Here is a 13,008-nt window from a genome sequence, read left to right on the forward strand (position 1 = left end):
GCATGCTAACAGGCACTGTGACAGCCAGGGCAGCAATGCTGAGACAGAATTGCTTGTGCTTTCAATCTGTTTCCTCCAAAATTCGTGTTCAGACTTACTCCCCACTGTGTGCTATTAAAAGATGCATCTGTGCTTTATACCCGGGAGCAAGCTAGCATAGGCCCTAGTGAGGGTACCAAGAGCCAGTTCTTTGATCTTAGACCTACTAACCTCTAGAACTGAGAGGAATCCATTTCTATTGTTTATCCAATCTCAGATATCTTGTGAGCAGCACAAACACACTAACATTTTAAACATTTTAACAAACATTTTAAAGAATATAAATTTAGATCTGTATCCATATAATACACAAAACCCAAGTATATAAAGAGGAGAAAGTTGCCTACCGCAAACATGGGCAAATTCCTTATAACTTTAGACCAAGAAGGACGGTCCTTAGTATGACTGAAACTCTAAGAACTTTAAGAAATAACAGAATTTGACTTCAATAAAACAAAATGACCACATGGAAAAAATATATAGGTTAGGTTAAAAAGAAAGAATAAACTATGATTTTCTACAACTGATATCATAGTTAAAAAAAAAAATCCAAACTTATAATGGAAATTCTAAAGGGAAAGGAATAAAAATTCCAATTACTAAACAAATACAGTATATTTTAACTATACTTAGTGACATAGTCCACTTAACTTAGAATTAGGAGAATATAATTTGAAATGATCCTGAGGTGTTATGTTTTACTTATCAGTCTGGAAGAGTTCCAGAAGTTTGTCCTCTCTTTTTCAAAGACATACATGGAGAAACTGGTACCCAAAGACCTTATTAATGGGAATTCAACTATCATATCAAAAGCCCTTTAGAGAGCAAGTTGGTAACACATTAAAATCACCAGCCAGCCATCTCACTTCCATGATAGGTGGATGTAAGCTATTGTTTAGTAGGTACTGAGCTCGAGTGTCATAAGGTAAGCATAGAGATAGGTAGTGGTGGTGATTGCACAATACTGAGTATATATAATACACTTATGTATACATTCAAATGGTTAAAATAAAAATGAGTAAAATTAAAAATCAAGAGGGAACTTGGAGCTAGGAGTGAATGAAAATGCAGCACAACTTCCACTTGTGGGGTGTACATACACAAAGCCGTCAGGGAAGAGCACAGATGCTAACTTAGGAAAGCGGGGTTTCAAGTCAGTGGTTCTTTTTTTAAAAAACCTAAAAAAGTAACAAAATAGGCCACGTGGTAGTGACACACACTTTTAATGCCAGCACTCGGGAGGCAGAGGTAGGCAGATCTGAGTTCAAGGCCATCCTGGTCTACAAAGCAAGTTATACAATAGCCAGGGCTATGAAAAAAAAAAAAGAACAACCCTATCTTGAAAAGACAAAATAAATAAACACTTAAAAATGAAATTTTAAATGCCATTTAAAATACCAATCAAAAACTAATAAAATGCCTATTTTAAAAGCAGGAGTATATGCAACAATATCACAATCAGACTATAAAACAGGTATTACTGAAGAAAACCTAATTAGGATATATAACATGTTCAGGGACCAGAAGTCTTCAATTTTATTAAGATGTCAATTTTCCTCATATATGATCTAAAGATTCAATATCATTGAAAGTCTTATAGGCCTTTGTCCTTTCTATGGAAGTTGAAAGGATGGTTCTAATGGTTATCTTTGCCACAATGGTAAACCAGATGAAGTAGAGCACATAGAGCTGTAGCCTAGCTGCAAAGAATCCCAGGCACCAAGTAGTCAACCTATTGCTGCTGTTGTTTCCAACTCCCTGCCAGAAGCATCTGTATGGAATGTAACACCAGAGACCTTAAATGACTTGTATAGTTTCCATATAAAATGTCTGACATAGAATAAAGAAATGGCCAGGCATGGGGGCACGCGCCTTTAATCCCAGCACTCAGGAGGCAGAAGCAGGTGGATCTCTGTGAATTCAAGGTCAGCCTGGTTTACATAGTGAGCCCCTGTCTAAAATAAATACATAAATAAAATGGTTAGCTGAGTGCTCAGGTTACCTGATCAAAACTGAGTAAGTCTATACAGAACAACAACAACAAGGTCATGTTAAGATCCTCAGGGACTTTTAAGATATATTGATCAGCCAAAATGTTCTTGAAAAAGAAGACTGGAGAACTCTAACTATAAAAGTACAATATTAAAATAGGGTGTCAGGGGCTGGCAGGAAGGCTCAGTGGGTAAGGGTGCTTTCCACCAGGCAAGGTAGCCTGAGTTTGATTCCTGGATCCCACAGGGTGGAGAGAGCCAAGTCCTGCCAAGTTGCCCTCTGACCTCCATACATGCCATAGCATGCATATCTCCCATATAAATCAAGACGAGTTAAAAAGTTCAATTGTGATAACAACGTAAATGCAGACTATGGACCAAACGGAGCAGAATTACAGAGCCCAGAAACAAGCCCTCACACATGGTCAAGTCACCAAGACCATGTAAGCAGGGAAAGACAGCCTTTCATCACACAAAGCTAGACAAACTGCTCAGGAACATAAAAACAAAACAAACCACCCAAAAAACTTAACTTATACCAAACACAAAAATTAATGTAAAATAGATCAAAGACCCAAACATAAGATGTAAATATTTCAGAAGAAAGCAAGGTGAAAGCCTTGAGGGTCTGGCAATGAATCCTTAGATATGACAATCAAAGAAAAAATACTAAATGGTGACTTAATAAAAAAAAAAAATTAAAACTTTTCAGATGTCAGCCCTCATGCTAGTGATGCTGGTATGATGGAGCAAAGGCAGGAGCCCCTCCACCTGCTTAGACAGGCTGTAGAAGGCTTCACAGAGAGCAGGCAACGCCATTTACCTCACTGACAGAGGAGAACAGCAGCTCAGGCCGGGGAAGCAGCATGGAGGTAGGCTCAGGACACGTGTTATACATCCTAATTCATGCACATTGTTCAAGGTCCTAGAACTAAAGGCAAGTACAAAGCTGGGCATGGCAACACCATATCCCTGGAGTCTCCGTCAGCCTGGGTTGCATAAGAGTTCCAGGCCAGCCTGGGTTACATAAGAGTTCCAGGCCAGCCCGGGCCAGTGTGAGATCTTGCTACAAAACAAAATGAAACAAAACACACTGAAAAGATCAGAAGGCATCTTTAAAACACAGTAGAAACCATAAGGGAAGATGGTTAAAAACTGATTTAAAAATTCAGTGATAAAACCAGAAAAGCAAAATTTGATAACTCTTATTAAAAGAAAACCATTTTAGACATAAAAACATCCAGGGTATTTTTAAAGCTTACTTTGTATATTTACAAACACACCTAATAAAATTAGGTGAAAATTTTACTAGTCCAATACTCAAGGGACAATTGGCTTAGCCACTTTGTCAGTGAAACAGGTGTGTGACGAAGGACAGCATTGCTGGGGACAAAGAAGACCACTGTCACACAATGGTAAGAGGGATATTTTTACCGGAAAACAATCCATTATATATTTACATGGACTTAATAATATTACTTCAAAATATTTTAAGTAAAAATTAGCAGAAACCACATTGAAGACTCAGAATCACAGAAGGAGTGTTTGGCATAGCTCTTAAGTTATTGACAAACTGAACAGGGAAGAACACAGGAAGGATACCAGGGAAACACAAAGCTTGGACTAAGGGGCATGTACAACCCTGCACCCATTACTTGGAATCCACACCCTCCTCTAGCATGAGTTGACCACTTCCAGTTCTGTCCATGAACCAGGCTTTGAAGCCAATCTTAAGAAATACCGAAGATTTTTTTTTTCTTTTAAGACAGAGTCTCACATTGTCTCCCAGGCTGGCCACGAACTTGCCTCACTACAGTCTCCAGCACCCTGAGTTATGAGAATAGACGTGTGAGCACCATGCCCAAGGAACATTGAAGAATTAGTATCAGTCACTCAATTAAAATGTTAGCTTAAAATTATTTAAAAGACTAACTAGATAAACTATATGAAGAAAACCAGACTATGTTCTGAGAAAGCTCAGTGAAGAAAAAAAGGTACACAGAGGAGGAGGAAATGCCACGTACTGCATGCATAAAGAGATTGTATCAGGTCTGGGAAGCATGTTCAGACACCGCCTGCCATTGTGGTATTTCTTTACTCTTTCTGTTTCCTTTCCTTTTCTTTCTATCTTTTCCCCCCTGATTCACTTACCTATTTTACTAAAGAATACTGATCACTGATTCAGACATAAAGCGATTTCTAAAACTTCACCATGGATACTGGATCATTCAGTCAATACAAGACATGTCTACAGGGGTGAGATAGAATGGAGCTATTTATATTCCAATAAGAGTGCTGGATATATAGACAACCCAAGATATAGAGTAATAACTTGCACATATTTTTGTAGAAGTCTACAGGGAGAAGTCGTCAGCTCTGATTTGTGACAGGCTGAAGGATTAGGGAGAAAGTAGCCTTGAAATCTGAGTAGGTTTTGAATGTGGCTACATAGCAATGAGAGGCAGAATCGTTGAAAATTCAAGGTAAGCAACACAATCGAGGTGTATCTAACACAAACAGTGCTTCTAGACCAAGGACTGACCACACAGGAAGCGGTCACAAAAGGAGGTTTGGTACCAAATTGTAAAAGGTTCTGAAAGCTAAACAAAACAGTAAGGTTTGACTTCACAGGTAGCTGATGTGCGGGCACAGGTTCTGTGGTTCAAGTTTTCTTGATTGATCCAGGACAGTGATGTGAACAGGGTTCCAGGAGTTAAGTTTGTGGACTGTTAATGTTGAACAAGCCTGGGGTCAGGAAGGTCTGAGCTCGCAGACCAATAGTAAAAAGACACAGGACTGGAGAGATTAAGGAGGCAAGATTAAGGAGATTAAGGAGGCGAAGAAATCTGAATTGACAACTGGCTGAACCAGAAATACTAGTCAGAAGTCAGTCTGTGAGTCGTGATGGCAAGATGATTGGGATACAGGAAATAGTATCAAAGGGTTGGAAAATGAATGTTTCACCCTCAGATATTGTTATTGCAATCTGTAAATGAGAACTACGTTAGAAATGTAGTCCTAAGGTCCTTGGAAAACAATTATTTTCTTACAAAATAATACATGATTTAAGATATGTCTGTCATTCAACTCCCCTGAACCTTCAGACACCCTATTCCTTGACTCTTGTCTTCCTAGCCCTCCCATCTCATCTTGCCTGATCTCTCTTCCTCCAGGGTGTTGAACAACTTTGGTTACATGGTTCATCCCCTGCCAGACAGGACCAACCCCACTAACCTCTTAAAGCTATACAACATGCTGGCCAGCCTTCAAAGCCTTCATTCTCTGCCTGTCTCAAACGCAGAGTGTGCCATCAACTACTTATTAATTGCTGTTCAAAATTGTAAATCAGGAAGAAACCAGCTACATTCTTAAATTTAGTATTTTACCAGAAAAACTGCCTGTTCTCGTTCATTGAGGGTAACTTTTTGGAAATGTACTAAAAACATATTTATTTAAGTAAATAAAAAGCTGCAGGCAACCAAGCCTCCTTCCCATTTTAACAAATCTCCAAATCCTGGTGTTGTTAATACTGTCTTTTGTTGTTTTGAGACAGGCTCTCACTATAGTAGCCCAGGCTGGTCTGGAACTCCTAGAGATCTGCCTGCCTCAACCTCCTAGTGCTGGGATTAAAGGTGTGGCCACCACCGCCTGGCTTTAGTGCTTTTCTTAACTGTTCAGTGCAGACAGCTCAACAGTTCAGATGTTCTGACCACAGTGTCATTAAGGTGCACATTAAGGGATTTTAACAAAGGAAAAAAGTCACAGTGGAAAAATTTAAACTCAGAACTGAACAATTAGAATTTGGAGGATGAACTACAATCTTTTAAATCTCTTAAAACAGTAGTTAAAGACCAGTTAATTATCTTGTATTTACATATTCTAAAATTAAAGTAAAACATATTGTTTGGGCTTTCCATACTAGTGATTTCTCATGATGTTTTGCTAGCAATGTTGAACAGACCACTTTCCCTAAACTGCTACAATTATGAAGGCTCTCTCCAGTGAGTTCATTATAATCTGTCTAGGCCGATAACGACCACGCCAGTTTTGAAAATGAACACCACACTGAGACTTGGTTTTGTTTTCTTTCAGACTCTAAATGTCCTACACAAAGAGAACAGAGCTTTCCCACTCCCCTTCATCTTATACTTTATACCTTTTAAAATCTCTTCTCAAGCCATCAAGCGATGAGGACTGCAATCCCCTCTCCCCCAGTCCATTTCACTCACCTACAGAATGGGCTGGGAATAGTAGGTATCACATAACAAATCCCCCCATTCAGGCAAAATGACCTGAGACTGGGGCCACAGGGCTCCTCGTGATCTACAACACACATGCATATGAAATAGAAAGCTGGTTAACCTCTTCTGATGCCGCCAGGTACTGGAATGTCTCATCTAAGTACGAATCAGCATTTATAAGAGAATGAAATTGTTCTCAAAGTGAAACAATCTTACTCCTATTTCATAGGCAAGGAGTCAATCCCTTGGAAAGAAAAATCATTCTGTCCTAAGGGAATGGCTGTTGGCCATAATACATTCAGAAACTCTATAACAGAAATAAGAGATCTTCAGTTAGATTACAACACAGTGACGAGGGGCTTGCTACAGAGTGGGCCTGTCCTTCGTGCAGTCCAGAGTCTGTGTGACGTAGACACTTCCTGAACAAAGCTGTATTGAGAGTCTTTCTACAACTTTTTATGTCTCAAATATATTTTAAAAGTTCTGAAACTGTAGTGGGAAAATATTTAGATAATGGAAATAGATTCTGATTTCTAAACAACCTTTACATATCAATATTAAAACCCAAAGGAAATATAATCGAACAAGGTTTGATTTGCAAGGGGTTTTCAGTTATAGCTTGAAGCTGTGAAGACTAGGGTCTTGAAGACTGGAAACATAACCTGCTGCTTAGCAACAGCCTCCATGTCTAGAACATCAAGGAAAAGACCACATTTTCTCTCTTGCTTTCCTCTTTCCCTCCTTTTCTCCAGCTTCACTTTCTCTTTCACCTTTGACCTTTCTGTAATCAGTCACCAACTACTGTTTACGATGGGAAAATTGATGACTTCTCCTTAGAGAGACCCTCATACTGCTTTAAGATTGCATGTTGCTAGTTCCTTACTGTTTCTGAACAAAACATGGCCCGAATTGTCTAATGTGAAGAAGAAAATGGCATTACTTCCATTTGGCATTCAATTTGGAATTAAAAAATATGCTAGTATATTGACCTCTGAAATACTGATACCTGATAAGACATAATTATAAGGAGCTCAAAATCTACAGTCTGAATTTGAAAAGCTTAAATTTTCCTTTTACTTTAGAAACAAGAAAAAAAAAAACAGATTCAGCTTCACATAGCAACTATGAAAGCACATTTTTAAAAGTATAAAAATGCAAATAAGGGAAAACCAGATCTACAAAGACTTTAAATGTTTAAAAAGAAAGTATACTGGCCCAAACTAGTATTTTTAGACTCCCTTTTATTCCTTATATAATGCCATGTTTCTTAATAATCTAACTTCTAACATTATATAATATTTTAGGAGTGACTTGGCTAACAAATAAAAAGCCAATTATTATTCCATTAGAATCAAGAAAAGCAACACATTTTAAAATTAAGGATGGACTGTGACTGTCACAATTGGAATCAATGTCTTTGATTTTTTTAACTGCTTTACAAGATACCTCTCAGTAATACCTGGTGTTTTATCACTAAAGGAAACTCACCTGACCTCTGAGTCTATTTTCATTCTGATTTCATTCAGCTAGTATTTGAGAAGTTGATACCAGATAGAAAGATAGAATCTTTCACTTTATAAAAACAACAACAACAACAACAAAAGCAAACAATACAACATAAAAGTAAAATAGCTTTATGTTATATAGTTTTAAATCTAATGTTTTTTGAAGGCTTTGCATAGGGGACAATATAGCTTTATATTAATATACATTTGCCATTTTATTGCTAAATAAAACTCACATATAGACAAAAAGTATGAACTTACAAGAAATTACCTGTTGGCATCTTAATTTTCAAATAGTTTCATTCTTGATAAAAGGATTAATGTTGAAAGACAGCACCTAAAATAATTTAAAATTTATATTTTAGGGGAAATTATCCTGTTTTGAGGGCATTATAAAGTGTCAAATGTTCAATCAGCAAAACTCCAAAATGTTGAAAAGAAAATGTGTACGACAGGATTTGAGCATCTTAATAAACATCTAACGCTGAAACGTGAACAGAGGAAACAAAGATCAGTGTTCAAAAGGTTAGCTTTGGATAAAAGGCTTCAGTGTCGTCAAATGTGCATGAAGATGTGCAGCAGCACGTTCAACTGAGTCATCTCAAGAGACATTTGTGCTTTTTCCATGACGCCTCTCAGAAAGCCAGCTTCTCGGGAGAACCCTTAGCCTCCCAGTTTTCAACTTGCTGAAAAACGGTCAGCCTGTAGAAAAATCTCAGAGCATTTACAATTCTTGCACTTCTGTTACAACTGGAAAACTTTTTTAAGAGCATGTCCACGCTCAGCAGAGGTCACACATTCTGCCTGTGAATCAGCTGACAAATGCCTGTCTTTAAAACAGGGTCTGACATTTGGCCAGTCAAGGTAAATAAGGAGACGTGTTTGTGTGTGAAGTTTGCTACCATAACAGAAACAAAGGCATTAAACCAGAGCTGAGGAGATGAAGCATCCATACTTACATGGTGATTGCAAGCTCCTGACACGGTACCAAGACTGAAGTGGAAAGTATAATCTACTACTTCATGTAAGAACAGGTGCAATATTAAAGTCTTCTTTTAGTACCAATCTTTTACAGACAATCAGAGAGAGGGCATAGAGAAGGGGAGAGGGAGGGAGAGGGAGGGGAGGAGGGAGAGAGGGAGGAGAGAGAAATAATCAAGAACCAACACATAAACACAGTAAAAGCATATCACTAGCTCATTCTAATTTTTTTCCCCTTCCACATAAACAGGGCTTACCTCAACCAAAATTTATATTCCCATACAAAAAGTAGATTTTGCTAGACATGCAGTGTTTCACAAGTTTTTGAATACTGAGGACTTCGGCAGCGGTGACTTGCAGTTTACAACATGTCAAAAATCTGATTTATGTCCCTTCAGTGTGGGCGAGGTCAAGGCCGAGCAAGGTGTGCACAGAGGTCAGGAGCAAGCAGCCGAGGGAACCACTCCCACATGTTTCCAAACTGCGAATGGGCAGGATTTCAGTCGGAGGAAGGAGCTGCACTAGGTGGCAGCCCTAAGACACGGTCCAAGTTTCCAAGTGATGAAATAAGCCACAGTCTTTAGAGTCTTTACTAATCTCTGCATGTCTTACTGACTCACAAGTGGTATGTAAGCTTGTGGAGAAATGGCATTTTGATGTGAAACTAATAGTCAGGTGCACCACAGGGCTTAAAAATAATTTCCGTATAAACCATGTAAAATTTATACATAATGACTTGAACTTATGAACTGAAGGAAACAGTAGTAACAGAGCTCACACCTAGGGTGCCAGCCTGGAATGATGCAACTAATGGATCTGATAATATAAGCCACCTGGGAACTGTGACAAAGCCATTTGTGCATGCTGCCACAATCTCCTTGAACTCGGGTGTGCCTCAGTCCTGCTGGGTCTGGGAAATGCTGTCTCCTTGGAATCATCCATCACCTCTGGTTTTTACAATCTCCCTGCCTCCTTCTGCATAGATCCCTGAGTCTCACATACACTAAGAAAAGTTATGTTCCAAAAATCATGCTTTAAAGTATTAATCTATAAATCTGTTTAAATGAAGAATGGGTGTTTCCTTCATATAATTATTTAGAGTATACTAAGCATTTGGATGGTTACATTTTTCTAGAATCATAATTCAGACATCATTGCTTCATGGGTATAAAGCACAGAAACAAACACATTTGTTCTTTTACATACATATATATATACACATATATATGTATATATATATATTAAGCTCTTCACTACAGACTTATTTCCATCACTATATGTTACCTTCCACATTCAAAGCTATAGTCACTATACATATATGTACACACATATGTCTATATGAAATCATTTTAGCATATAGTATTTGATACTGAAAATGAAATGATGAAAAGTATCCTTTATTATTTTATTTGAATTAAGAAACTATGATGCCGTCAATAGATTTCATATGTCAATATAAAAATCAACATATGAATGATCACTAAAGTACGTGTGGGAAATCACATGACCTTAAGCCTTTCAAGATGCATTTATTAAGAGGTGTATCATGACAATTTGTACCGAGTATATTTTATACACTAGAAAGTAATAACAAGGAGAGCCTTGTGATTCCTGATTATTTAAGACAGAGTCTTGTTGTATAGCTCAGGCTTGCCTAAAATTTGTAGTTCTCTTGCCTTAGCCTCCCAAATGTTGGGTTTGCAGATGTGAGCTACCTGGATGCATGTGATTCTACATTAGAAAATAAGATTTTCAAGCTAGTATTTCACTGAATGGAAGTCCCCGTATTTAAGAACAATTTCTCCATTTCCCTGTGAACAAGTGTGCTAAGTGATGACTCTCTTTAACAAATGCCTACCTCCTTTTGGTCACAGAATGGCAAGCATAAAACAAGTAACTAAAAACAGTATCCGTGGCTGGTTTGTTGTTGTGGTTTGGATCTTAAATGCCCCCCTACCCAAAGCTTATGTGTTTGGTTCCTATCTGATGGCACTGTTGGGGGTGGGGGTGGAGCCTTTAGGAGGTGGGACCTAGTGGAGGAAGTTAGGCCATTTGAGATGGGCCCTTAGCTGGGACACAGGGACCCTGGACCATCCTGTTTCCTGGACACCATGTTCTTTGAGGCAATGTTCTGTCTCCCACAAAAAGCAATGGAGCCAACTAACTATGGGCCAAGGGTGTGAACCAAAATCAATGCGCACACGCACGCTCGCACAACCACACACACCCCCACACACACACTAAACACAATAATACTGGTTAACTAATAAGGAAAAGTGAGAGACTCCAAGAAGTAGCATTATTTACATATAACCTTTGGAATAAAGAAGCTTTTGTAAGCAGAGCTGGATGAACATTTCACACAATGTTCAAAAGCACAAAGAAAGAAGATTCAAGGTGGCTAACTAATTGTTGGTAGGTCACAGGCCAGGATGTGTTCAGGGCATATATGTGCAGGGTGTGCAGGGTGTAGGAGTGTGAGGTGGTGGCGAAAAAGGTTCCAAGTATGAGGAAAGCAGAGTCCAGACGTAAATATTACCCAAAGGGCAGCGGGAAGTCCCTGAAGAGGTGTGGCAAAGGAGAGGCATGGTCATATCGGCATGTTAGGAAGTTCATTTTCATAATAGTCTAGAAAATAGTTAGCATCAGAAAAAACTTTATTATTATTATTATTATTATTATTATTATTATTATTATTTTAGTAGTCAAGAATAGTGAAGTAAAGTCAATAGAAATGAGGACAAAGAACAGTAACTAAAGATATACTGAAGAGGCATACCACAAAACAAGGGAGCAGAGTAAAGAAAGAAAGAATCAAGGGTGCTCTTCAAATGTTGCTGCACTGAAAGTATAATGTTAGGTAGATGAATACGGAGGAGATGCCACTTCAGACCCACTTGAATAGCAAATCACAATAGTGCCAACATCAAGTTCTGACAAGGAAACAGAGAAACCAGGACCCACACTCATTGCTGGCGAGCTACAACACAGTACATCTGCTTTGGAAAAGAGGTCCTAAAAAAGTTAAGCATACAGGCTGGGACTGCATCTCAGGGACAGAGTGCTTCCCTAGCAACTGCAAGGCCAGAGAGTCAATTCCCAGGGCCACGGGGCGGGGGGGTTGGGGGGGAGTTAAGCATAAATTTAGCACATAAATGTATTTGAAAGAAATGAAAGAACAGGTCTACACAAAGGGCTTTACATAAGTATTTAAAATGGCTTCATTCTTGCTGTCCTCAAACTAGAAACAATCCACATGTCCATCAACGGGCAAAAAAGATAAGCAAATCGTGGGTGTGACCATATAATGGATACTGTTTGATATCAATGAGGAATTAGTCACATATGTTAAGACATGGATGAACTTCAAAACATGCTAAGTAAGTTACAAAAGAGAACAACTATGATTTTACTTATATGAAATTTACAGAAATGGCAAACCTGTAGAGATGAGGGTAGAGTAATGGCTGCCTGGGCCTCAAGCTGAAACTGTAAGTTACAGGTCAACATGAGAAATCTTTTTAGAGAGACAAAACTGTTACAAAACTGGATTATGAAAATGGCTATACAACTCTGTAAATGTAAAAATGTCACAGAATGGTATGTGTAATTTCACTGTTGCAAACAAAATATAGAAATATATTCCATGAGTAAGATAATGATTTCTATTTGAGACACTGTAGTGGTTTGAAAAAAAATGGTCCCCATAGACTCATTGGGGAGTAGCATTATTGGAGATATGGCCTAGTTGGAGGAAGTGTGTTATAGGGAGGAGAGACAGGGGGCTTTGAGGTTTCAAAAGCTCAAGCCAGCCTTAGTGGCTCATGGTCTCTTCCTGCTGCCTATGAATCCAGATGTAGAACTCTCAGTTATCTCTCCAGAACCGTGTCTGCCTGCATGATACCATGCTACATGATGATAACAGACTAAACCTCTGAAACTGTAAGCCAGCTCCAATGAAATATGTTCCTTTATAAGAGTTGCCATGGTCATGGTGGCTCCTCACAGCAAAAAACAAACAAAAAACCAAAACAACAACAATAAAAACCCTAAGACAGACATATTAAGTTTTTCAAAGATTTCTATGTACGTGTATATATGCACATCTGTGAGAGATTATGCCATGTGTGAAAAAGTAGCTGGAGAGTCTAGAGCAGTGGTTCTCAACCTTCCTAATGCTGTAACCCTTTAATATAGCTCCTTATGCTGTGGTGACCCCTAACCATAAAATTATTCCATTGCTACTTCATA

General features: G+C 38.5%; 1 protein-coding gene across 1 annotated transcript in view; it reads right to left on the reverse strand.

The window, feature by feature from the left end:
* Positions 1–8,057, reverse strand: part of Nrg4 (neuregulin 4) — a 71,165-nt gene extending 63,108 nt beyond the window's left edge. The window contains exons 1-2 of the mRNA XM_036191883.1: positions 8,048–8,057; positions 6,260–6,353 (exon numbers count right to left, since the gene is read on the reverse strand). Of these exons, the coding sequence (XP_036047776.1) occupies positions 6,260–6,353; positions 8,048–8,057 (104 nt within the window). The remainder of the gene's footprint in view (positions 1–6,259; positions 6,354–8,047) is intronic.
* Positions 8,058–13,008: the final 4,951 nt, after the last annotated feature.

This window comes from Onychomys torridus, chromosome 7, assembly GCF_903995425.1.
Source record: "Onychomys torridus chromosome 7, mOncTor1.1, whole genome shotgun sequence".
NCBI classification, from domain to species: Eukaryota; Metazoa; Chordata; class Mammalia; order Rodentia; family Cricetidae; genus Onychomys; species Onychomys torridus.